At 39.4% G+C, this 26759-nt stretch overlaps 1 protein-coding gene across 2 annotated transcripts in view; it reads right to left on the bottom strand.

Annotated features, from left to right (window-relative positions):
• fam189a1 (family with sequence similarity 189 member A1) overlaps positions 1-26759 on the bottom strand; it is an 84927-nt gene that overhangs the window by 33882 nt on the left and 24286 nt on the right. For both annotated transcript variants that reach the window (XM_019260713.2, XM_010731436.3), the window contains exon 2: positions 12270-12326. In XM_019260713.2, the coding sequence (XP_019116258.1) occupies positions 12270-12326 (57 nt within the window). The remainder of the gene's footprint in view (positions 1-12269; positions 12327-26759) is intronic.

Below are 26759 nucleotides of genomic sequence, written 5' to 3' on the forward strand. Positions count from 1 at the left end.
TTTGAGGATCTGAGTGTTGGACCTTTGAAGTCAGGTACACAATATGCACCAGTTTAGATGGTTTAAGACACAAGAACACACCTAAAATGGATGCTGCCATGCTCCATTTTGTTTGGTCTACATTACATTTCTAGAAAAAACTTTTAGCATGTTATTTTGTGGTTTTGGAATTGTCAAACACATTCCTATTAGGCACAATTATTCATCTGCTGATGTCTCAGTTGATACTTTGTATAGACTAAACAGCATACAGATAGCATAATATGTAGCTGTTCAATTAAAACCATGTTTTTAACCCATATAGGAACAATAGTTCAGTTTTTTCTGAAAACTTAAGCAAACCCACAAAAGACAGTTTCCTTTTTTAATAAGAAATAATCTTGTTGTGACATAGAAAGACAATCATAATAATAGTTGACAACCACATGAAAGTAAAATCTTATGCGAGGGTGTTTAAAAACAAAAATGTTGTCTATTATGATATGATATGAACTACTGTACGTTATAATTATATACAGTACATTGCATACAGTATATTTCAGGTGATGCGAGTTGCTTGCTGTGCACTTTAACTTGTCAAAGGAATCAATGACTTCAGGATTATTTGTAGGTTTGCTGGACTATTTTACCCTCCGCAATCTCACAGGAGCTCTTCTTTATTCATCATGATCAATCAATTTATGGCGGATAAAAACAAACTTCAGCTCTGATATTTATTCACACTCAGGGCTTTCAGCTTTCATTTTCTCCTCTCAATGATCAAGAGGCAGTGAAGATCAATGTTGCTAATCATAGTGCACTGCCTTCCCAGAGAAGCAGTTGTTGGCGTAGTATGTTCCTTTTTTTTCTGGCCTGCAGGAATGACAGTGTAATTTAATCTGGTGCTCTTAAACACTGACTCAGCTATCAAGCCATCTCAGCCTGAAACATGCATGCACACACTTCAATCAACGGGCAAACAGTCTTCACCCCCTAGTTTAGCTTCTCAATGTAAAACTGGAAACAATCCCAGGACAATCAAATCCCTTGTAAATGTGCCAGCATAACATGCCAAAATTACTACAATATAGAAAATGATCTGTCATTCTGCTTGTCATAAACAAAGCTAGATACGCTTAGGTATACTGAGACACTGTGTGATTGTACTGTATTGGCATTAATTGTATTTGGTGAATACACAACACTAGTGCTTGCTTGTATGCTTATATCAAGGAACTGGTCAATTCAGTTAGTGGACAGTCCACAGAAGTTCAAGATGTCTTATGCTGATAGGTTTATTCAAGCTTGTCCAAAAAGAATGGAGGATTTATAAATATGCTTGTGCTTGTGTTCTCAGTTAACATAGTAATGATCAGAATGGTGCCTGGTTTCCTACACACAAACATTCAATTTCATTCAAGGCTACTTTTGACTTTAACTACAATGCATTAAATACAGAAAATATGAAACCTTAGTTTTAAATTAATAAGACCAAAAATGACACGAGAAAGAGTTAGGGGTGCTTGAAGGAGCTGCAGCATCATGCAACAGCAGTGGCATAAAGGCATAAAGGTATCAGCAGAGTAATTGTCAGAAGATAACAGGTTATGATGGCTATGACAGCATGGCACCCATTTATGAAAACAACTGAATGTTGACTGAATGCAGCTGATGAAAAAGCCAGTCATAGATTGGAGTGAGTGATTGAACCAGTTGATGCCAGTCAGCTAATGCAGTGCTCTGTATGAACTAATGGCATATTCAGTTTTATTCAGAAGTAAATGTCCAAGGCAACAGGTGATTAAACAGTACAGGTACCAGCAGCGGTTAATAGTGTGTCTGCTGTGCTGATATATGTGATGCAACATTTTTTTCTTTGCCATTTCTGTTGATCATTGCAGGTTATTGAGATTACGATCATTATTGTGATGATGCATACCGATGGCAATGTAACATTAATGTCTTTATGGAGATACATAGTCGATAATATACTGGCCTGGCCCTCACTTCTTTCATGTGCTTCCTCCCGACATCAAAGGTCACAAGTCTGTGAAAGGTGATTTCCGATACCCACCTGCCAAGTGCTGGGTGAGCTATAAGCTAGGCCTTTCAGGGCTGTAAAATAGTGGCTGCAGTAATGCCGCAGTATCAACTCACTCAGCTGTGAAATATTGCTGACATGATTGTGTGCAAACCACAATTATGTCTCGAGTCCCTGACAAGTGACCACAGAGCACTAGTTGTTCAGTCAACTGTGCAAAATGAACTGGTCGACCCTGCCTCTAATGCCTCTATTTGCTCAAAACACAATAACTGCAATGTCACATACAGTTCTAACCGTTTGCTGTAGAAAGAGATTGGCACCAGTGTGGAGATGATTTGTGCTGCTTAACAATAACTGAAAGAAGAGCACAAGCTTCATATTGTACGTGTCTGTCTGGTTTGAATGGCTGCAGTGAATTTCTCATCAATTACGATATTGCTATTATGATTGTGTGCTGTCAATGTGACATTTGACTAGAAAAAAGAAAGGTCCTTTCATCCTTTTCTTATTCTCTGCACAATAGATACCAAATATGTGAATTCCTCTGTGTGAGTTTGGGTGTGTGTGAAGATAAACTGGATGATTTGGCAGGTAACTGACAAATAATGTGTATATATTGTGGCTTGTGGCTAAATGGAGTTGGATTCACCAACAGTAATACAGTAGATTTTGTCAGTTTACCTTTTGAATGGCTATCATGACACCCACCATATGCAGTGCTGCAGGTTCTGGCCAGGGAATGTGTTTCTCCTTTAGATTCAAGCTTCTCCAACTACACATTGGCATTTAACACTCCAAATTAATTGTAATTTTGAAACAATGATTTCTGACTGAGGCAGACAAAAGCAGCCTCTAATTTCTAGCTTATTAAACTAATGTTGCCTTCACAAGTTGGTTGATGCGATTAGATTGACTTGCTGACTTGATTTTAATTGGGATCCATATAAAGAGGTCTTATAAAACTGCATTTGATGCTAACATGTCTCAAGCACCAGTTCATGATGGAAAACATGGAAATACAGAAACACTTAGCAAGACATGCAAATGGTCGCAGCTTTAGAGTACAGAAACAGAGTTTGATTTATTCCTTACAGTTCTGCTCTGTTGTTCTGAATTCTAAAAAAGTGTGACACGCAAGCCCTCACAAAGAGCACCGGGCCCCAAAAATAGTATTCCCAGAAGCTTACATTGTGAAAGACGTGACTGTGAAGTTGGGCAATTTAACATGTGGGCTTATGAAGACTGACTTGTTCTGTAGCCAGACCTAAGTGGCCGTTCAAGGAACTGCAGTTTTTGGCCCTGAGCTTCACTTCCACAGCCATGGAGGTTGCCGCTTGGTCACAACAAGAGTAAAATGACTCAGTCTGGTAGAGTCTAGTAGAGCAGTATGAATAAATCATTCAAAATAGCAGAGCTAAACCAGAAGTGAGTGTCTCGGACGTGGAAGGTTTCTTCTGTGCTTGCTCTATGGGCCACACGATGCAGAAGCATATTTGGAGGATCCACGTCATTTTCTGCCAAATCACTTTTTTGGCTTAATGCTCCACTGAGCAGCTTCCATAGTAATGAAAGCCACACCTCTAGCACACTCTTTTGCCTACTCTGCCTAGTTACATTTGCTTAGCTATCTGAAATATGTTTTTTTTATGCTTTCTGATAAAAAAAATTGGTTGCTCCTGTTCTCTACTGTTTGACATCACTCTCAAATGACTATAAAATGCTGCAAGTATGAGGTAACAGCTGATCGAGAATTCTAGCTTTTCTTTAATTAAAAACAGATTGTAAATTAAATAAAAGTAAGAATGTATGAAACTGTATGTTCCAAGAAAAACAGAAAGCCGCAATAATGATTATCTTTCCCTTATATTCAAACTTCTACATGTGCAAAAAGTAGAAATCCAGTTGCAGACAAATGTTCACACATACACAGCTGTACAATTATGCCCCCACCCACCCCTGCATTTATGTTTACAGCATACCATGAATAACAGGACTATAAATAATCCACTATGGGATCATTAAGATCAAAAGGCAACCAAACCGCTGAAGACTAAAAGCTGCAGTTTCTCATCACTGTGCTTTTGTTTCTTATTACCTATTCATGAATTAAAGATTTAATACTAGCCTCAGAGGGCATGATAGTGGTGGGCGTATAAACAAGAGAACATCCCTTGTTTACTGTATCTTCACAACCACCAATGCAAGAGAGATTTTTTAAAATATATTCCGACACCATGTAGTTTGTGTGTAATTCATATCTGTTTACTGCAAACATTTCTATCCCACAGTAGTTTTGTTTCTGTGAGATTTCTAGAAGTGAACTGTGTGTTGGAAATGGAAATAGCCAACAGAAAGGGGAGAAGGAAATCAAAATGATTAAGGATTAAGGAGGAGTCCAAAATTGTCTGTCTGGGGCCAAAAACCAGGGGCCCAAAGCAATAAGTTAGACCACTTATAGCTTAGGCAGGCTCAGGAAAAAAAATGCATATAAACCAATCCCTGCAGGCCACAGAGCCAGAAACAGAGGCTGCTAATGGGCTAATTTCACTCCTACTTAGAGGATTAATTTGTCCATTTAGGTCTGTATGAAAAATGCTCAACTATTGAGGGCAAAACTGGGTTGGACAAATCCACCGTTTCTGCCTATACTAGTCTGATGCACAACCGTTTAATCACTTCATTAAATGAATGATAAGAAATGGCACTCACAAACTGTGTCGTTTTGATTGTTTGTTGCCGTGGTGTCTGACTATAAATCTTCAGTCCAACAGCGTATAGATGTCTGTTTCGTCATCGCAATCAGTCAGTGTGCCATCTCTCTCTCCCTCTCTCTCTTCCACCCTCTTTCATCTACAACTACACTAATATTTATGGCCTGTCAGACACACAGGCTGTCATAGACAGCACAGAGAGCACCTCATAAAACCTTTCACCGATGTCCTGCTGGCCCTACTGCAGTTAGGTGATCTTAATGGAAAGTCTACGGTTATGGTATGTACGTGTGCTGTGATTTGTGATCATCATTAGGCAGATATTTGGACATGTGGGGAGCATGGGTTTGTGTGTATATGTGTGACTTCATTATTACAAAAGAAGGAAGCTGCTGCCCTCTTGACCACTGGGCACAAGCTCTGTGTTTGTGTGGCCATCCGCATGTCACTGAAATGGTGTTGTAAATCACATACACTCTTTCTGTAGCTGATCTAAGATGAACATGCACACACATTTCAAGGGTCATGCCCTGGCACTGCTCACACACGTCTAATATTTTTCCACAGGCAGTCAGTTACATCTACATTGTTCCAGCGTTTATTCACAGATTAGTTTATAATTAAGCCTGATTATGCTTACTCCCAATATAACATAACATAACACCCCTATCAAATCACACCTTTTATTTTCTCTCAGATTTAATCATTTTTTTGTTTTGTTTTGTTTACATAATTAAAAACACCATGCAGTTAGTTGTGCATATTTTAGCCCATCAACTATAAATTGTGTACACCCTGAAGTTGAAGCTCTATCCATTTACATGCTATTACTGTGTTATTATGAAATCAACAAAAAAAAAATACAGATAAAAAAGTCTTGCATAACACATTAGTTTTTCTGCATTCTTGCCTATAATGGACAAATGACAAGAAACCTGCTAAAAAACAGAAATGCACAATATCCTATTAAATTAACTCATCATAAATGGGCGCTTGGAAGACACTAAGCTGGCAAAAAAACATGAATCCAGTGCTGCAACGGGCTCAACAGGGGTCACAGCTTATTCTTTTTAAGTCCAATTGACAATTGACTTGATGATTACCAAAAATTCATGTTCTGTCAACTGACTAATAGTCACCTCAGGTCTACATGTAAATACTGTTTAGTGGCTTAATCTACAATAAAACATCGCATTTTATGAGCCCTCCATATGTTTTGTGTGCAACAATAACAATAGAAGTACAAATTGCATGAAAAGAAAATACCTGTTCATGTTTTTTTTATTAAAAGGGGCTCATCACAAACATCATATATCATCACCCTATGTCTGTTTCTATGGCTGTGAGATCACCTGAAAGATTCAGGCACTATTTTAGGATTTCTTACATTTGAATCAAAACTGTTAGCTTGTGTGCATAACCCTTTGCCTCTGGGGTGCCTTGGAGACTACCAGCTGTTACCTGATAAATGCAGCAGTGTTTAGGGTAGCAACGGATTTCCCAGCTGCAATGTGATCTTGTGTATTCCTTAAATACTGTATTTCAGCAAACACTTAAAAGATCGGATTGTTAGACTGGCAGGGTATGAATTACTGAGTTTATCTGTTTTGGCTCTTTATAGTGAGGAATGTGCATAATTATACTTGTGTACATTAACCTCTGTTTTAACACTGACTGATTTGTTGTTTGATTTGCCTGATTTTAGTTCTATTTATACAAAGGAGTATCAGATATTCTGAGATCATCTTATAGTGTAGAGAATCGCCAGATGTTTCTAACTATAGAGCCCTAAAACTCCTGTGAGAAGAAAATCAGAAGTCATAACCTCAGTCTGGTGCTATTAAGATGCTAGGGGAAGCTTAGCATGCCCAAAATTATCGCTGAAAAAATGTAGTCACTTCATTAGCTTTACTTTATAGCTAGTAGTACTGACAGCATCACACAACACTGATCTGAGTTTAGCAGCAGATCCACTATTCAGTATGCCCATTGTGGGCTCCTTTCAAAACGGAGAAGCAGCAGCTCTACTCCAGGCTCCCTCTGGATGTCTGGGCTCCTCACCCTATCTCCAAGTCTGAGCCTACCTACAGAGGAAATGCATTTCAGTCGCACGTATCTGCAATCTCATTCTTTTGGTCACTCCCCAAAGCCCATGGAACGTCTAGTTAATTGAAAGCTTTGACTTCTAACTCAGCTCCCTCCTCACCTCATGATTCACTATAACAATGCAGGAATCTGTCTGTCATGCTCAATTGTACCATTACTTTCATAACAAGATCCCAACATACTTCAACTCCTTCACTTGGGGCACCAACTCAGCCCAACCCAGAGGAAGCAATCCAAGATCATTATTATTATTTAAAAATTCACAAGTATTATTTTCTTAACATTGATGATTTTTACTTCTGCTTCTGTTGTATTTGAATATAAACTAATGTACAGTGAAACAGGCAATTGTATGATCTACTGTTTGCTAGATACTTGCTACACCCAAGAAGTTACAACTCCCTAAGAAATATGTGTTGGTAAAATAAAGCAGGTTATAATAAGCACTGGTTTTAGATCCTCTACCACTCGGAACTTATAAACATACATCACATTCATATGAGATGACTGTAATATCCAAGTCCCTTCGAAAACCGCAGCTCCACCTTTGCAGGCCGGTATGTACAGCATTTGTATCCAGTAGGAGCACAGAAACATTGACAAATGACTTGAGAAATATGGGGGTGACAACACATGATGACAGGCACTGATCTTTACAGATTAAACATGACTAATAACTTTTGGTGTCCCAGGCCTGTACGAGCAGGCAGCAGAGGGATGATCACATCCATCGGATCAGGCCAGAAACACGCTCCAGGTCCAACCTGTCACTCAAAAGGTTAATGGATGCACATCGAGGTGACTGCATTGGTGAAGATGGAACATTTGCTCTCTAACAACACTTCATTTCAAGAAGTGCTGGTCATAGCTATTGTTTACAATAATGAAAGTATTCTCAAGATGTTCTCACAGAGTTATGAGTGCTGAAAACGTGCTTTGTTTGAAGCACTCTTGGGAATGTAGAACAGCGTCTCATTTCCATTGAAAACAAAGAAAAAAGAGGCCAGCACTGAAAAAAGATTTTCCCAGCAGAGGAGCAGATTTAATATTCTCGGAGCATAGAGTATAGGTCGAGCACTTGCTGGCATCGAGATAAACCTTTGTAACCCAAGTGATTAATGCATTACAGTCAGAGGCAAGAGCAGCCATGAACTTGAATTCATTTCTGACAATAATTGAATGCAAAATAAAACACTTCTAGGTTATAGAGAATAGAGTAAATAAAATATTTCTTATGCTTGTTCCACAAGCTCTAACAAGCTGACAGATGCATTAATAGACATAGACATAAATATTCCAAAATTACAGTAACCTGATTAAGGCAGTACTGTGTATAAAAAAAATGGATGTAAAGAGTGTGTTCTGCTTACCCCAAACAAGGTCAAAGTCAGACTAAATATAATGAAAGTGAGACATTATTAAAGGGCACTTTAGACATGTGTGCACACTAATAAAACTATAAGATGAGCACTTTTCAACACATCCAAATCCATTTGTTTACTGATACACCTCTACCTTTAATGTCAGTGTGCTAACAATGACAGAGCAGTAGATGAAAAGTCAAGGATTTATTAATCAAGTCCATGGGATTAATCCTCTGGGTATGATGAATGTCGTAGCCAAACCAATATTTGCTGAGAGTTTTACTGTGAATGCCATCCATACAACATTGATGGAAAAGTTTGAAAAATATTGTCTTATTTAGAAGAAGCTCAACAGTCACAGTCCAGCCCTGCTTCATGAATGTCATCGCTAACCATCCAATAGATATTTTAGTCTGGACCAACCACACGCTCTGTCACTACCGGACAACTTGTAATTCCATCCCTGTGGACACGTGAATGAAAGTAGCTGTCCGCTGGAGTCCTGCAGTGACCGTTTCACCTAAAGAATGCTGTACTTGTGCATTATTTAAATCTCTCCATGTTTCACTTCACTCCAGAGTATCAGGTAAAGTAAAGACAAAACTCCACATTGAATTGAACAGCACTGATTAAAATGGAATTACCTGTACTTTAAATACACATGTGGAGCTGTGTGTACTGTACATACTTAAACTTTAAACAAACTAAAAACGACAAAGTAACAACAGTTGAAGCTTCTTGAGAAAAATACTCTATACTGCAGACTGGCATGGTCTTGTTTCCCAACAGGGCAAACAAGGATTTACTGCCCTCTAGCTCGCTCTCTGTCTTTCTGTCTCTCTCTAAACACATAATCCATCACAGTCACAAACAGCAGAAGACTGCGGGTAGTCTTGTCTCTTTCCTGCCTCAGAGTAAATCTGCTGTGGCATTAATGCAGCAGACTTGACTGGATAGAGAACTACAATGTTTATTAGCTATTTCAGATAAGGTGGACAAGGAGGATTTCCTTCAGACCATGTTTTCTAGCGAGAACAACATTTTAACACCTTTGATATCTTTGATGTGGAGTATACAAGGAAAGTTTGTGGTGGACTGGATTTCATATTCGACCTCTCTCCACAATAGTGCAACTGTTTTTCCACTCACATACAAAGTCTCCAACCATCCAAAACATTGCACCAGGTGTCATACGCTGACTTGACTGCAATGTGTCAGAACCAAAGATGTTGCACAAGCTTCTGCTCTTTTGCCTTTTCCATTTATAACTCATATCTGTCTCTCTAATAAGATCTACAAATGCTCCAAATGTTTTGAAGTGTCTCATAATACTGACAGATCATTATAAGTAGAATACATCTTAATATTTTATACTTTAATGGTTTTAGCTGGAACTAACAATTATTTTGTTAGTAATTTGTCAGTTTGTTTAAATGAATCATTTAGCCAGCCAGTGGCAAAAATAATAAAACATGCCAATCACAATTTCACTAAGCCATAAATGAATAGCAAAGAGGACAAATACATGTATCTGCTTCCTTCCAAACAGATGAGAAGACCCACTCCTTCTAAATGATGATTCAGCCAGCAGCAGATTATCTATAAGCTAACTGGCTGCTCGCTCTAACTACATATTTTGATGGACATGAAAGGACAGGATAGTGATATCTCATCCAACTCTCTTCAAAAAAGTCAAATTTTCCAAAATGTCTAAAAATACAATAAATTTACAGTTGCATAAAATAAGAAAAAGCACCACATCAGCGCACTTAACATGGAAGCAGAGCACCATGGCTGCATGTACCACATAACCACATCAACAATGTGATTTTAGCTGGTGATCTTTGTTGCATGTTTCCTGTCTGCTTCCTCGCTGTCAAACTGTTCAGTAGAGGAAAAAAATGCCCATAAATTAAACATCAAATCAATGAATCATTTAAACTGTGGAATCTTAGATCATAGAATTAGCTCCCGGACCTTTTTTTATTATTACATAAGAGACCAATCTTGTACAAGTCAGCTGAGTGAAAACTTTTAACTTATATGCTTAAACAGCTTGGAGAAACTCCAGTTATTACAAAGCACGATGGCCACCCACATTTGGCAGATGGGTTGATGCAGCGTTGCCAGGACTGAAAGCGTCCAGCCGGTGTATTAGTCACCTGCCAGTCAGCGCTGGGTCGAGGCCAGAAATGGAAAAGCTTGATTGTCAGGACTGAATATATCATGCTGCAGTAACAGAAACCGCTCCAGATATTAACTTTTAGACCCCTTTAAAGACAGGAAGTGGTATCCACGCGCTGACATCTCTATATGCTGGCAGGTACAGACTATTCCAGTAAATTAGTCATGCTTTTTAAGGAAAGAGAGGTAAGAGGATTCAACTCTTTTACAGAGCACCAAGTGTGACCAATTTCCCCTCACACCTCAATGATGGGATATTTCTTTTGATCCCTGAGAGCTGAAATGATTTAGATCTCCTTCTGTGGTCTAACGTTACATAAAGGCAAAGAAAAGAGGGGGAGGGGAATAGAAATGTGAAGGGATGCAGATATGTGTAGCAGGGAAGCAAGGTGATAAAACTAAAGGGAGCGAGACAAATGATGTGCAGTGATAGGGAAGGGGTACAATAAGATCTGGCAGTAGAGATGAGATGAGATTATCCATGCAAACCTGAATGCATCTGTATGTATCATCTGTGTATTTTTGTAATGCAAATGTGGGGGAAAAAACGATTTGTCATGCAATGCATCACGCGTGCAGGTAAGGGAAGCGTGAGCTACAACATTCACTACATGACAGTCAATTAAAGGTTTTCAGGCTCTATTATGAGACAAATGACTCCTTGAAACTCTTGTTTTGGAGGGATTATAAAAACATTATTGGCCGTGATGAATAATACAGCTGACTCTGAAGAGCTAATTATTTGCAGAGAGATTTTTTTTAAGGACGAACAACACGGCAGATAGAGAGAGAATCCTGCTCCTTTTTTTGGCTGTTCTTGCTAAGAGCATGCATGTGATTGATCATGCAATTATAAGTGTTGCTCTAAATGTTCACCCTGAAATTCAGAGTGAGTAGCTTATTAAATGTGTCTTATTGCTCACACATTTCCACTCCTAAGTTGGCTCTTTCTTTATTCAGTGCAACTCTTAAAGGTTTTCCAAATATGGGCCCTGGTCATGCATTTATGGGGTTTTAATGTGTGATGCACTTTGTGTTACACGTTATGTATGAAAAGTGCTATACAAATGAAGTCTGACTGATTGATTAGACATAGTGCCACAGAAACACTATTCATTTTCATGACCAAAGATACGTGTATACTGTGTTAGAAGGTGCTCCTGCAATAATGTAAGATATATTCTAGCAATTTAAGAAACCCTGTTCTCTTGCAATCATATTTAACAAATTCTCACTTTTAGCAGTTTGATAAAATTTGATATATACAAGCCCGAGGTCCAACATCCTGTGATCTGAGTTCAGAGCGTACATGGCAGAACACAAGATTTTCACCCAGAAAGATGCTCTGTGTGTTTGAGAAACAAAATTCAGCAATCACTCATCTGTGCAAGCAGAGACAAGAAAAGTGAAAACTGCAAAGACTTCTGACTGATTTTTGGTCCTGTAGTTTCTGGGTCAGTGGCTGTGAAAACATACAGCACTGGAGCTGTGATCCAGGGATTTTAACACAACTCGAGTATGCCCTGTTCACAGACAGCTACAGTTTCTACTGCTGTTAAACCACAAGTGTGACAAGCACCAAAGTTTATATACAGTATGTCAGCACGCTGTCACATCATGTTATGACCTGAGGTGACAGCTTGAGGTCTTCTTGTATACAGTAGTTACTAATGTCTTTGTCATGATCTGTATTGTTGTGTAGTGTGTCTGCTAATCTACATGACCCTAACAGGAAAGAAACAAAGCATTCGTTTCAGAAGTTAAGTACGTGTCATTTCCATCAATCCCATCGTCACATTGAAAGACTCCCTCTTGGGTATTTTCGCTTTGTTTAGAGCTGTCAGATTAGCAGCAGAGCGTGGGCATTCAGAGGACACTTACCACAAGAGAGAGCGGCCTCTTCCATGACACCACTCCGATGAGTCCAGAGAGCAGCACCTGGAAGAGAAAACAGAAGCTGTAAGAGGTGGATAATACCGACAGTTATGTGGAAACAGACAAGTACGGATATTTATGATGGATTGCTGCAGCGATCTGGGAAATAAGAGTTTGATGGTGCAAGAGACATGAGCAGACCATTTTTTAAAATGGTTTCTTTTGTTATTTAGTCTCTAGGGATAGAACAATCTGTCTCTTACTCAGTCGGTTCACTACTTTGGCATTCATTGTCCTCTGAAGATGAATCCCACTGACTTTGGTTAAGCCTTAACATTTCGTCTAGTGCCAGCATCTGGTCAAAATTTCACTTTTTCCAACACATTGGTTTATGACCATGATATTTATTTTTGCATCAGCCTCAGCACTGTGATGGAATTCTCTATTCCAGCATGCCACATATGGGGTTACACAGGGTCAAGCATATGTCGTGAGGTTATTGTAGGGACAGTGTTAGGTGTTATCTTAGGCTGTGAGACACTCTGACTTGACTCCTGGAGATACAGAGCAGCTGTCTGCTTGTGTTTAGGAAAGCAGGCGCTATTCTGATAAGGCAGAGGATATGGCTATCTCACTCCCTTGACACAACAGATGGGTAAATAACATGACGTATAGACTGGACAGAGAGGAGAAAAATGTTGTGTTTTGTGCTAATTGGCAAGTAATATACTAACCTGATAAATGAAGATGGTGAATACAGTAAGGATTGCATCAGCATAACATCTGCATTATTAGCATTATCACTGTAAGCATGTTGATGCTATGAGACTTGTTTTCTGTGGTGATATTATATTATATTATATTATATTATATTATTCTATTTGAAAAGCTGAAGAAAATGTGAACCCTTTTTTATCTACGCCGCCAAATACTGTAATCTACTTCTTTGGAAAAGAAGGCAAATGGTAAAAGACTTGTCAGACTTCACTGTAGCTCTGTCTCCATGTTCCCAGATCTCAGCAATTACTTTGGCAACTACAGTTTTATCATTACCAATTAAACTGATGGCAAACACTATGAAAATAAGGCCAGAGTTGTAATAAACCAAACTGTCCTCTTTCACACAAACACAGACTTTCAATATGTTCACTTCTTCTTTGAGCGCTCTGGCAGACACACACTGAAAAATCATCTTCTACACAGATCAGGTTGGAGTTGTCGCTCTTGTTTTGTAATTCTGTGTCCATCTGCTCAGATTTGTCAGGTGTTTCAGTGTGGATGTGGATTTCTTTGTCAACTGCTCATTGTGTTCACAGGCTCAACTCATGTACAGATTATTCTCCCTTTTGCTGGTAACAAGTGAACACCGTGATCCTGTAGTTTGAGGTGGTCACAGAAGATTGAATACAGTCAACTTGAAGTGTGATGCCACATTTTGCTACAGTTGCTTAGGATTTCAAAAAGGTATTCTTCTGTGTTGCCAGGTTCTTACAATTGTGATTCGCTCCTTACACAACCCGGATCCCATACACTTTTCAACTGACTGTTGGCAGTGACTGAAATAAATTCAAAGGCTGCTGAAAGTAGAACATGTTGACTTCAGGGATATCCTGTATTTATTTACATACTTCTTTAATTACTCACAGATGTAATTTGACTGTGATACACATCACAACTCAGGCCATTACTTAGCCACAGTCCAGTGAACAACAAGGTGATCTTAGGAGTCATCCCCCTAATGGTTCGTTAGTTACAGGAAGCTCCATTTATTTAGGAAGTCTCTTCTTTTACAAGAGATCTAAAAACAATTTATCTACAATACCACATTGTATACAAAGTTCTCACACCACTAACTAAATAAAAATCTTAACTAATCCAAAGTTGGGCAAGGATGTGGAATGACGCCTGGTTGTTGCAATAACCCAACTGTCAATCACTGCAATCAAAATCTCAATTATGCTTTTAAATTAAACCTTGATAGAGTTTATTTGTGCTGTGAGGGCATTTTAATATGAAGATCACCTTGTTTTGTAGCCAGCCTCAAGTGACTATTTGTGGATCTGCAGTTTTTTGCCACTTCCACATAGGTTTCACTTCACAGCCACGATGGAGGTTGCCGCTCACACACACGTACATAAATTAAAATAATAATAAATAAAACATTAAAGTACTTCCCTCTCTAAAGTCCCTTTTCATGTCAGTATTAAGGCGCACAGTAAAGAAAAGTGAAGCTAACCTGTGACCTGATGTCATGGCCGTTTACTTTAACGAAGTAATTCTTGTTAAAAGTAAGACTGTCTCAGCAAATACCCATAAACAACATTTGTTTAAGTTATGGTAATAAATCCTTGTAGCTTCGGCGGACGTCAGGTGACACTGATGTAGACTGACCACATAGTAGGTGGTTGAAAAACTGCTGTTCATTTCCTGTTTCCAAATGATAGTCAATGTAGGTTTGACCACAACTGTCCCCTAACCTTAACCGAGCGATTTGTGATTTGTAATGATGATGTCGCCCTGCTGGTCGGGGCGAAAATGCTTCCATGGGGCAGTTACAAAGAAAGTATTGAGTAGTTCATCTTGGAGGACTTGTTGAAAATGCAACATCTTGTGTGACGACCATATTGACTTCATCAGACTGTCTCTCGGGACTTATTTGTGCTCCAGGTTTTTCCATTAGCACTGATTTGCTTTTGGATTTTATGCTCCATCTACCTGGAATCAGTTACCCTGCAGCTTGATGCTTTGGCTGAAATGAAACAATTCAAGTTATCTGGACTTCACATCTTGGATTCCCTCTCCTACAGATTACTCCTATTCAGTTATTGATCTATCTGTTCGATTTGAATCCAACCAATTCTACCGCAAACTGTGTGTTTGTGTTTGGTTAAGCATGTCACTTTAGAGAGCAGATGGGTATTCTTTTGAAGAGATGCCTGATTAAGTTAAATTTAGATTTGGAAAAAAAAGCACGTATTGATTTTCTCAGCACGCTTCACTCTGGGTGTGGTGTTGCATTTTCATTTTCCCTGCTGTGAATTCGCATATCATCGAGATGTGTGTGAACAAAGGGTACTCATAGCCTCCGGAGCTCTATTCCTTCATGGTCTCTCTCTGCCTTTCACCCTTCTTCACCCTCCATTAAACACCAACATGGTCTCCCCATTTCCTCCATCTTGCTCTCTTCCTTCCTTCTCTCCACTGACTTTCTTGATATCTACTCTCTCTCTTTTGTCGTCTTTCCCTTTCCAATTCCTCCCCATATCACACTCCATCTTTGTATTTCTTGCTCTTGCTCTGCGCCCACACAGTCACAGTATATTTCTGCACTTACACACTCACTCTCACTACTCTCTATCCAGCCTTCTCATTTCTATTTCCCTCTCCATCTTGTTCCACTCTCTAGTCAATCTTCCACTTCTCCACTCACCTTGATACACACAGGACCCCGTGAATAGGATGTCAATATTTCATTTGAGCACATGCACACACACACACACACACACACACACAGAGACCATGGATTAAAGGATAAGACATCTGTTTTTTTTTAAGAATAATTATCAACAAACATCAGAAATCCATCCAAATATTGCCAGCCTGATTATACTTCAGAGCCTCATACCACAGAGCTCCATCATCATCAGAAAACTATTAAAAACACATAAAAGTCATAAATCTCCACAAACATTTTCTCTCATCTGGAACACATCAATGCAAGAGTTTGACTTTTAAAGCACTTTTGTTTTTTGGATCACAAAACATTGATATGAATGTTTACGATGCCAGCTTGTTTTACTAATATGCTAAAATGATGCATTCAGTCTTTTGGCCTTTTTAATGAGATTTAATGAGAATAAAACAACAAACTAACTGCAAAATCATCATTTAGTTACACAAATTTGACGGATAAGCATATGAAATTAAATCCTGCTCTTGAGAGGATGAGAAGTCGACCACATTGTGCGTTCGTTCTGTTTGATTCTGAAGTTTTCATTTACACTCAGTTTGTTGCAGTGAACTCTTTGTCATGAGTCATGCTTGGATAGCACCAGCATAAAGTCCATAACGCCCAATGTCCACCGGGTGCAATTATATAGCTGTCCAGCTCTGTTGTGGCTGCCAAAGACAAATCACAGCTCTTCTAACCAGTGTGCCAACATCTATTGTCTCTTTTATTATTCACTATCTTGACAAGCTGGGTCTATTTTTGCCAAAGCAGCCCACATCTCTGATGTGTGAAAATCACTTGTCAATGTATATAAATGCCTACACTCACTGACAATTGACTTTCATTAGTTGTCTTTATATACACACAGAAAAACTACTTTGTCTTTGTTCTTTTTGTTTTGTCACTTCTCCTCCAAAGTCTGTGAAGCAGGAAAATTATTGCTACAATTTCCCTTTTGCCAAAATACACAATTTACTATATTACAGATATAAAATGAAGATAGCATGAAGCTTTAAACTATTCAAACAAGCAACAGCCACAAAGTAAAAAAACAGCTAGCTTGAATAAAAAATCTCCAGTGATCACTGGAACCCAGATGAAGACGTGAAGAGCTGCAGCCGCATCCATCTGACATCCGACTGTGTCTCTATGCAGTCTGCTCTGTTCAATGCTGGTATATAACCTGCAGTAGGCAGCAGGAGACGGAGCCTTGTGTTACTGCTGTGTTACTGCAGGTAACATTGAGTCTGTCTATACTTGTGTCAGGGACTGCGACAGTCCAGAGATGTTGTGTCACTAATACAAGCCTCTCTCTCTCTTTCCCCCCTCTCTCTGCTTGGTGCTGTTTCTGGCATCAGAGAGCAAACGCACAATGTACAATCAGGAATGAATTGAGCTCCTATCATAATGCAGTTCCCGGTTACTTATCCAACTATTTCAGCCTCATCAGAAATGTCTATAATTATGCAACTTATAAAGCTCAACCTATTCCTTTTAGAAATTCAGAGTTGCATGGCGCTGGATAAGACATGACATGATGTTTACCTCAATACGCTAATGTGTGTGGCAAATGAGTTTAAATCATTATTCCTGCATTAATTACTTCCCGGTTGGTACAATGAAGTGTAAAAACTACAAGATCACAGGACTGAATAGGAATCAAGGCTGGGAACAAGCAAAATGTGATCGAGGACATGCTTCAGTTTAATCAGTGCGTAGATTTGTGTGTGTCAAGACTATACTGATCTGTATAACGTGAGAAGACCCATCTGCTGTCTGATGACAATTTAGCCTCTGGAGGTTACAGGCCTTGAAGCCAGAAGATATCCAGAAAACAGATATGCATATGAACACTATTAACAAAACATAATAAATAAATAATGTGGTCAGAAAATAGCCAATAGGTTCCAACTTTCCATTTCAGCCATTGTCTTCTGCCTCTTTTTCTCTCCACATGCACTGTCGTAACAAAAGCCCGGTCAAATGTGACTGGTCTCTACTACTCGGACTCGGAGAACACTTCTTTTGCCTTCATATGCAGATATCTGTTAAGGTTAGGCGTATAAAGATTAGGGATCAAATATCTCAATTGAGGATCTGTGTCAAGTCAAGTGTTTCATTTTTCATTTTCCATTTTCCTTCACCACATCTCACTCTTTTTGTAGATCATTTTTTCTCATGACATTGATATGGAAGCATAGAGCACGTCGGTTGGACCAGTATGAGAGTAAACATAAAACACAAACAGATATACTGATGTCGAAAGATCACTGCAGCAGAGACTGTAATGTGTGAAAGATCTTTCTCTCTTGATCTTGTCATATCATCCACTGTGCAATGCGTGTCTGTGTGCTCATGTGCACATGTGTTGAAGAACTATAGTGTGTACCTTTGTGTGTTTTTGTGTGTATCTGTTAGTTTGAGGGAAGAAATGACGTGAGAGCAGGAACCATGTGATGGTCTTTCTGGTTGTCAGTCACTGGAGGCTTTTCCCCTTGGCTGCTCCCAGAACAGGATTAACATGCAATACTTAGAAGCATTAGTCACTGAAACCTGGGAAGCACACACCCACTAATGTACTAAAAAAATGCTGAAACATTGTGTTGGCATTTTTCTTGGTATTCTAAGACCAATTAAAAAGTTTTTAAAAGCAAGGAAAAACAACACCGAAACAGGAGAAGTTAAAAATTAAAAGTCTGTACAAACAGGATTTTTTTAAAGACGCACTAAACCTGATAATGTGATATCACCACTTTCATAAACTGTTTTAGTCTGCACGATAGAACAGCAATTATAGCAGTCTATAACAGGCGTTAGTCAGTCGCTGTGAGACGTGTTGGTGCAGTACAGAATATGAGGTAAAATAATGTTATATAACTGTTATAAAGGACATTTAAATTAAATCTGTTCAACGTAAACAAGTTAGATCTGTCACAGCTCTCGACATGTAGTGTTAGTCCTTTGAAATAAAGAATTTGAAATTAATAGATAAGATATTAATCATATCAACTTTGTAAATATTTTCCAGCAGAAGTTTCAGAACAAACAAGAGAAATGTGTTCAGGAACAGAAAACAGCGTCTTAATTTAACATTTAAAGACATCTAATCTTAGCTGTTAGCAGAGCTGGATGTTCATATCATTAAGCAAATCAGCTAAAGTGACACACAGCTGGTGGGAAACAACTTAGAATGACAGATGATTTGATAAAGTGAGCACTAAAAATGTCATTAACTGTAAAAACGGCGATATTTCAGGATTTAAATGAAACCACAAGGTTTTTCTCTGTGTGTATCCTGTGTGTCACAAAAAAAAAAAAAAACAAACACAAATAAAAAAAAAAAAAAAACAACGAAAAAAAAACAAAAACAAAACAAACAAAGATCATGAAGATTCACACAAAGTACTGACAAGTGTAAATGGAACAGAGAGATAAAAGCGAGGCTTTGGCTTTAGAGGAGTGAGTGTCATCGCCATGAAAGAATGCTCTGATACTCTGACAACTAACACCTACACACACACACACACACACACACACACACACACACACACCTCTATACCCACACACCCAAAGGTGACGTGTCAGTCAATGCCCCACCACAACAAACATTTAGAAATAAAATTCTCTGAAAGCTGGTGTGAAAACAAACTGCTTCATGACTGGCTGCATGTGAGAAACCCTGTCTGCACCAAGTGTGTGTAACCGCTACATCAAATTCAGGTACACACACACACAACACATACACAAACACACACACACACACACACACACACACACACACACACACAGCTCAGTACACAACACCCCCTGCACTATAGAAAACATGGAAGAGTGTTTTGATATTTGTCATGGAAACTAAAAATAATTATTGTATTGTACCAACAACACACACTGTGTGGGTGTTTGTGTGCTTTTGCGCTTCCTTCCTGTGAGAACTAAATGTCCACATGAAATAAAAAAAAAGCTAAAAGACTTGTTGAACTTCAGTTTAAATCAAAGTAACTTTGTTGGTTTGGAGACTTTGGTGATGTTAAATACTGAATTATTTGCAGATGATGCCCCTCTGTTCATTACCTCTGATGTGCCGTGTACTGCAGTGGTTTATGGTGAAGTGTGTCACGATCAGGATGAGGATTCAAGTACAAGGTTTGTGTGCCTTGGGCTGTAAAATAAAGTTCTCAATGTCTTGTTCAATCTTTATACTGACCCAGAGATTTGGAGTACTGACTAAACGAATGAAAATTGAAGATACAAGCAGCTGAGTTTATGTCTGGTCTGAGTTTCTGTGATGGAGTAATGGGCTCCAGGAAAGACCTTCATGTCGAGGCACTTTCAGAGGAGTCAGCAGTCAGTCTCCTTGAATTTGTTCTGGGTGCTACTGACTGGGAGCAGACCCCGGGGCAGATTCAGGACACAGTGGAGAGTTTACATCTCTCTGCTGGTCTTGGAGCTCTGCTCTGGCCTCTTAATAACCTGATGAACTTTGATACTGAGTATGAAATATAAGGTTTAGCTCTGTTTTGTTAGTCAAAGTCAAAAACTTGTCAAAGATTCAATTATAGAGTTCTCCTAATGGCAACAGAGTCAATAATTACTGCTGACGTGTCCAAACTGCTTATTTGCCTAAAAACATCTTGTGCTTCTGTTAGTCTGTCTTTGTGTCCCGTTTCTGTTTTCTCAAAGCCAGTTTTGCATATATAATAAATAAAGGGCTGCTCAGATGTAAAGCACAAGGTCGTTTGTTATTCCCTAGATTATTTTCTGTGTATACACAAACAACACACAGATACCAATTCAGCCTGCCAGCTACATCGGTCAAGGTAAGGACAGACTTGATGATTAATGAAAGGAACCATGTGCATGTAGTAGGTAGTATGTGCTTGGGAATCATTTATGATTGTTGCATAAGCGCTACACTATATACAGAATAATATACAGTCAGTATAAACTCTACTGTATCTGGTAGAAATCTGGCTCTTGATGTAAAACAACATATTCCATAAATGGTTGTGTAATGAGAGAAAACTGAACCAAACTGACCAGAACTGTAAACATATCAAGCTAAATTATTAGAAGATCATAGGAACAAATGTTACACATAGATAAGAAAACAGAACCGCAATTAGTCACCACAGACAAACAAATTAGAACCTACATTTTAGTTTGAAGCGTGTTAAAGAGGTTTAAGTAAGAGGTCACAGCTTGTTAAAACACTGCAAATGTGAAGCCTCAAAACAACACAAAGAGAGTTTATGACTATAATTAAAATACACAACGACAAACAAACAACAACGACTAAAGCTTACGCCAAAAATTGTGTATGTAACCCCACATTCACAAATCATACATTTTCCTCAATGGGCTTTACAATCTGGACTGCACACGCTGTCCTTAGAGCCTCCTAAAAACTCCACAACAACCTCAGTAAGAGCAGAAAAAAAAAATCTCTTTTCAGACAGATGCAGAATAGACCAAAATATTAAATTACAATGTATTATTATTATTATTTGGTGTTGTACCTTCTGGAAAATCAATTCCCAAGGGGCATGAATAGAAAACCTCTTAATCATAATATCCACAATGAGGACTTCCATAATTAACCACACAACAGTGGAGATGTTTATGACTCCATATTACTGTTTAGAAAAAAAACATATGCAAGTATGGATTCTTGGCTAAATCGCAGTCTTGGACTTATTCTTATTCATTTATGCATGGTGCCATTCAAAGAAGCCATTACTGAGAGCGAGGGTTTAGAAAGCAGGCCGTTTCTCAAACATCATCATTGCCAAGATGGATGTGAGTGTGGTTGCCGTGGTAACCACAGATTGGCCATTTGCCAGGATCCATAATGACTTCACATCAGCTGCTGTGCTGAGAAGGAGCAGGGACCCTCGCTGGGTCAAACAGAATCCCCCCACAACATCATCACATGATCTGTAGAAACATACGACACATACATAGTAAAACAGTGGAGCCAAATTAAACAGACCTGTCTGGCACGCGCACACACACACACACACACACACACACACACACACACACACTATAACTGCCTGAATCCCTCTCATTCGGTTCCTCTCCTGCTGTTCTCTTTCAACTGAAACGGCCTCTTTTATTTCCTTTCACTTTTGCTTTTGTTGGTCAGGACAAGAAAGTGTTTCCACAGTCAACCGTCTCCCTCTGAGCTCTTCCTGCTCTGCAGCCTCTTTAGCACAGAGTAATCCGACATGTGTGAAAGTGTGTGTACAGCTTTGAGTGTGCGTTTCTGCCTGTGAGTGCAGGCATGTCTGCAGAATAAGGCTGAGCGGAACACATCCAGGGGAACTCACTACTCTTTAATGAAATCGAAGAGCTGCTGATGAAATGCACATCTGTAAGGGAGCTGTCTTCTACATGTGAGTGTACAGTATTGTCAGTCAGCTTTTTTTTTTTCTTTTCATCATCAGGTGACTTCGATCATCTCAAATGTGAATCGTCTTCATGATGCTGATTTTAAGCAGCTAGCTCTGTCAGCTGCTCTGCAAAGAAATATCCAAACCACCTTTGGATGGATTGCTGTGAAATTCTTTACAGACATTCATGTTCCCCTCAGGATAAATTGTAATAACTCCCCGGACTTTTCATCTTTTCTTCTCATCAATCATGACTTTCAATTTGTCCAATACTTTGATCCAACTCCAACCTCAGTTCAAATCAAATCAAAAGGGGCTTTACTTGCATATTGAGACAGTATTGCAAAAGCACAAGACCACAAGAAATAAAACATTATGTAGCAATAATGCAAAAACAATAACCATGTTAACCATGTTTTCTCCTGTTCTAGTCTGTTACCATATATATCACTACATGTTGTATGTCTTGCTGTGTGAATTCTGTGAATCTCGCATCTCTGATATGTGTCCTTTGGGTTTACTATAATGAAGCACTTCATGTTATTGCTCTCCCTGCTGAATCCTGCACTGCAGTTTAGATTCATTTAGAGGGGCGCCTACAAAAAAAGTGTATAATTATTTATGCTATAAATACTATATCCTCCTACATAAGTGCCACTCATAGAAACAGAAAAAAAACACACCAGTAATTTGTATTTTTAGGATGAATGGTACCAATTAAGAATGTCAATCAAGGTATCAGGTTTGCTTTGGAGCAAAAACAGCTTGTTTAGTTGTTGGAGCTGCATCAGGAGGTTCACATGAGGGAAAAGAATGAAGCCCTAAATGTGGATAAGATAGAAAAATCACCTTGTGTTTCACCTTGAAGAACATTTTTTTCTGTGTGTATATGTGTGTGTGTGCCCCCAAATGAAAGACAAATGAAGGTGAGCTGTATCATCAGGGGAGCTGAACTCCTAATGCTTGTGTGACAATTTCGGCTTCAAGTAACCTTCAAGTAACCTCTGCCGGCCATAAAATAAGTGGCACAAAATGTGTGTGTAAGTGTGTATGGCCTGCTGTATTTATCTGCATACAGTCTGTATGTGTATGTATGAACATATATAGCCACACTGGAGGGTTCATGAGGTGTTTGATGTCACCTCGTCCTTGGCTCCACACAGTGTAAGCGAAGCTCATGCTGACAAAGCTAACAGACGTTTGCTTTTGGCCTCCTCGTGTTCCCGCTGTTTCATCCACAGCAGCGGTCCTCCTCCAGATCCCCCTTTTCTTCCCCCTGACATCCGTTTCCGACTGTATTCCCCTTCTCTCTCTCTCTCTCTCTCTCTCTCTCTCTCTCTCTCCACCCACCACCTGCTCCTCCTCCCTAACCCCTCCCCCATCTTGTGTATATCATCACTTTGCTTTGGAGCGCAGCAGTAGCAGCACCTTGCCGCCGTTGCCATGGAAACAGTGGCACAACAGCAGGTTGGCTGCCGCTGCTGCCTGGAGGCGTGGCATCTCACGCCCCCTTTGCTCCTCTCCTCTCACTCATGGAGGTCTCTAGTACCTCCGCATGAATCCACGAGTCAAGGCACGAACGTCCGTCCGTCTGCATGTGAATCAGTCTGTATCACAGCAATAACGTAGTAGAGGGGGGCGGCGGCTTTACTGTAGTAATCAGCCACTGCAGCGAGACGGCAGGTCAACGTGGAGTATGATGACACTCCTATACAACATTTACAAGGTTCCATTAGATAAAAATGTCCACATTAAATGTATATGTACTATTCATGTTTGTCCATTAAACAACGAGATCCTGGTCGAAATATAGATGCATGCTCTCTACTCGAGGTGAACAGCCCAAACTTTATACCGTATCAATATCTTATATAGTCAATTCATAAGCATGGACCTCAGCATCAATGCCAAGGGAAGGATTAAGACAGAACTGCAATGATTAGTAGATTAATTGATTACTTGTCAACTATAAAATGAATGTCCAAATTCTCTGATTTCTGCCTCTCAAATATGAATATGTTCTGGTTACTTTAATCCTCTTTGACAGCAAACTGAATATGAATTTGGGTTTGTTGACAAAAGAAGACATTTGAGGACGTCACCTTTGTTTTCAGGAGACTTTTTTTTAATCGTTTTCTGACATTTTACAACTCGCTTAATTGAGAAAATGATCGCCATATTAAATATTAATGGAAATAATATTTAGTCTCTGCTCTGGTTCAAGTGCACACCTCTCCAGGTTAAATCTGAGTGGTAGTAGGTCCACCATCACTATCATTTTCAACCTTATCTACACAGGACTCGAGTCTTTTCCCTCTTTTTTTCTCACCCTCACCGGTCATTCCCGGGTCCAGTGTTTGTGAATCAGGCTGTGTGCCAAAAAGCAGGTGACCTACACGGTAGCACTGCGCCTTAACACATCCTGTATAGACAGTGAGGAGTGAAGCTGCTGCTGCTGAAGCACCGCCGACCTGCTGGTTCTAGCCGGTGTAGACAGCACGTAAATATAAGGAGGGTAAATGCTCTGATATGCTAATAGTGGAGAGCTGACAAGAAATGAGCAGAGCGAAATCTAACGTTCCCAAGCAAAATGCTCCAGTGTCAGCCAAGGATGAGTGTAGCCGGATCTGCTCACCATGGATATACGTTTTAATCTTCCAGGTACACACAACGTGCATACGTGCTATTACTATTAAAAGCAAGCATACCATAAGCCCATGATGAACATGCCTTGCTTTCTGATGTGTTTCCCTGCTTGGTCAGTCACAGTGTTCTTCGAGCAAAATGTCCATTTCAGACAAAGTCACTGAAGCGAGACGGGAATGACTGGTGAGGGTGAGAAACCCTTGACCTGTTTCTGTGCACCACAAGCGTCGTGAGAACACAGCAGGTCTGATTGGTTGTGAGTGAGCTGAGAGAAAGAAAGAGATAAAAGAGGAGCGGAGAGGAGAGGCAGCTCTCTAGCTTCTCTTCCTGATTTAGATCGCCATCAGACTCTCTGAATCTCGCACAAAAGGCCCGACACACATGCATGAGCACAAACACACACTCACACAAGTTACACATGGACTGCCACTTCTCATTTCTGAGAGAGAGTTTCTTTGATGCCGCAACAAATGAACATGGAGTGTGAAAAAAAAGAAAAAGAAAAGAAAACATCCTTTCCTTTCAATTATCCAGATATGTTTGCACTGTGGGGCCCTGCTGGCTACACCACTGGAATGAAATTCAACGGATGACAGAGTCTGCGTTTCCTTCGCATTGTTAAATCTTCATAGCAGAGAAAATCAACTAGAAGACACACAAAACATTTACAAAGAGAGGCCGTGCAGCTCCACGACAGAGCCCTTTGAATGATGGAAGAGCAGAAAGTGGTTTTGTTTCACCTGGTAGCGATGAAAAATATCTCTCAAGGGTCACATCAAACCTTCCATGCATGAACATGAACACACATGGGCTGCGATGTGGTGCAGGTTTTCTTTTATTAGTTTGTTAAAGCTTTCTTTCATTTTTTTTGTTTTCTTGAAATTTAGTTGTTGCAACAGTTGCACCCTGCATTGGTGTCAGTGAGAGGAACAAAGTAGGTGCTGATTCACCTGGATGTGACGCTAAGTAACCAAACTTCAACCGCAAACTCACGCTCAAAGTTTTGATGTGCCTCCGTGGTCATAATTCAGGAGGTTAGGGCTGCGGCTTCTCAGCAGTGTGCAGCAGCGAGCCAGCCATACATCCATCCTGTATACGGGTGCAGTGACACCAACAGCTGAATCAGGCTTTCACTCCTGTGCTGACAGGATAATCTCGCCCTGCAGCCAACCAGATTTGAAAGGAGAGAGTGTGTGTGTTTGTGTGAGCTGAGTGGTGGTTTGCTGGGTAAGCAAATGGAGCAAAATATCCTTTTATGAAAATTTCAAACTAAGATAAAGAATAAAAAATAAAAGTCCCCTCTTACACTTTGTTAGATCAGGAGAAAGAGGAAGAAATGAGGATAAATTAGACTTCACCCATATTCTAACTAATATCCAAACACACACCTTTAATATAGCACATTATATTATAAAGTATATTAAATATATAATAGTTTTATATGATGGGCATGGTTAAAATCATCTATAGTCCCCATCCAATCGAGTTCAGTCTTTAAAGTGTTTTACAGGAAGGGGAGGGGATTTTGAAAATGTCTTTTGACACATTTATGGTGTAAAACAAGAGATCACCTAACAATGAAGACAGGATTATATCTTTGTTTCAGTCAATTCACTATCTGAAAGATTTTAAGGGATAAGAGGATAAGAAGAGGATACTGCTTGCTTCAAATCCTCAGATAGGGACGTCCAGGAAGTTAATGATTTTCACCAAAATATTGTTGAATTATAAAAACAAAAAACAAAAGGATTGATCTGGATTTTATCTTCAGTATTAGAGGGGATTTTGCTTTGTAGGATCGGAAAGAGTTTTGTATCTGCTCCAAATTCTTTGTCTGATCAGACACATCGTCTCCTCTCAGTGCTGCTGGGAAAGCTTGTTTGCCGAGGCCACAAAATCAAGTCATTAAAAGAAACCAACAAAAAACAGCACACTGTCATTCACAGGCAGGGCGACCGAGCGACACTTTCAAGTCAAAATGCAATTAACGTTGAATAAGATCTC

Source organism: Larimichthys crocea, chromosome VIII, assembly GCF_000972845.2.
Source record: "Larimichthys crocea isolate SSNF chromosome VIII, L_crocea_2.0, whole genome shotgun sequence".
NCBI classification, from domain to species: domain Eukaryota; kingdom Metazoa; phylum Chordata; class Actinopteri; family Sciaenidae; genus Larimichthys; species Larimichthys crocea.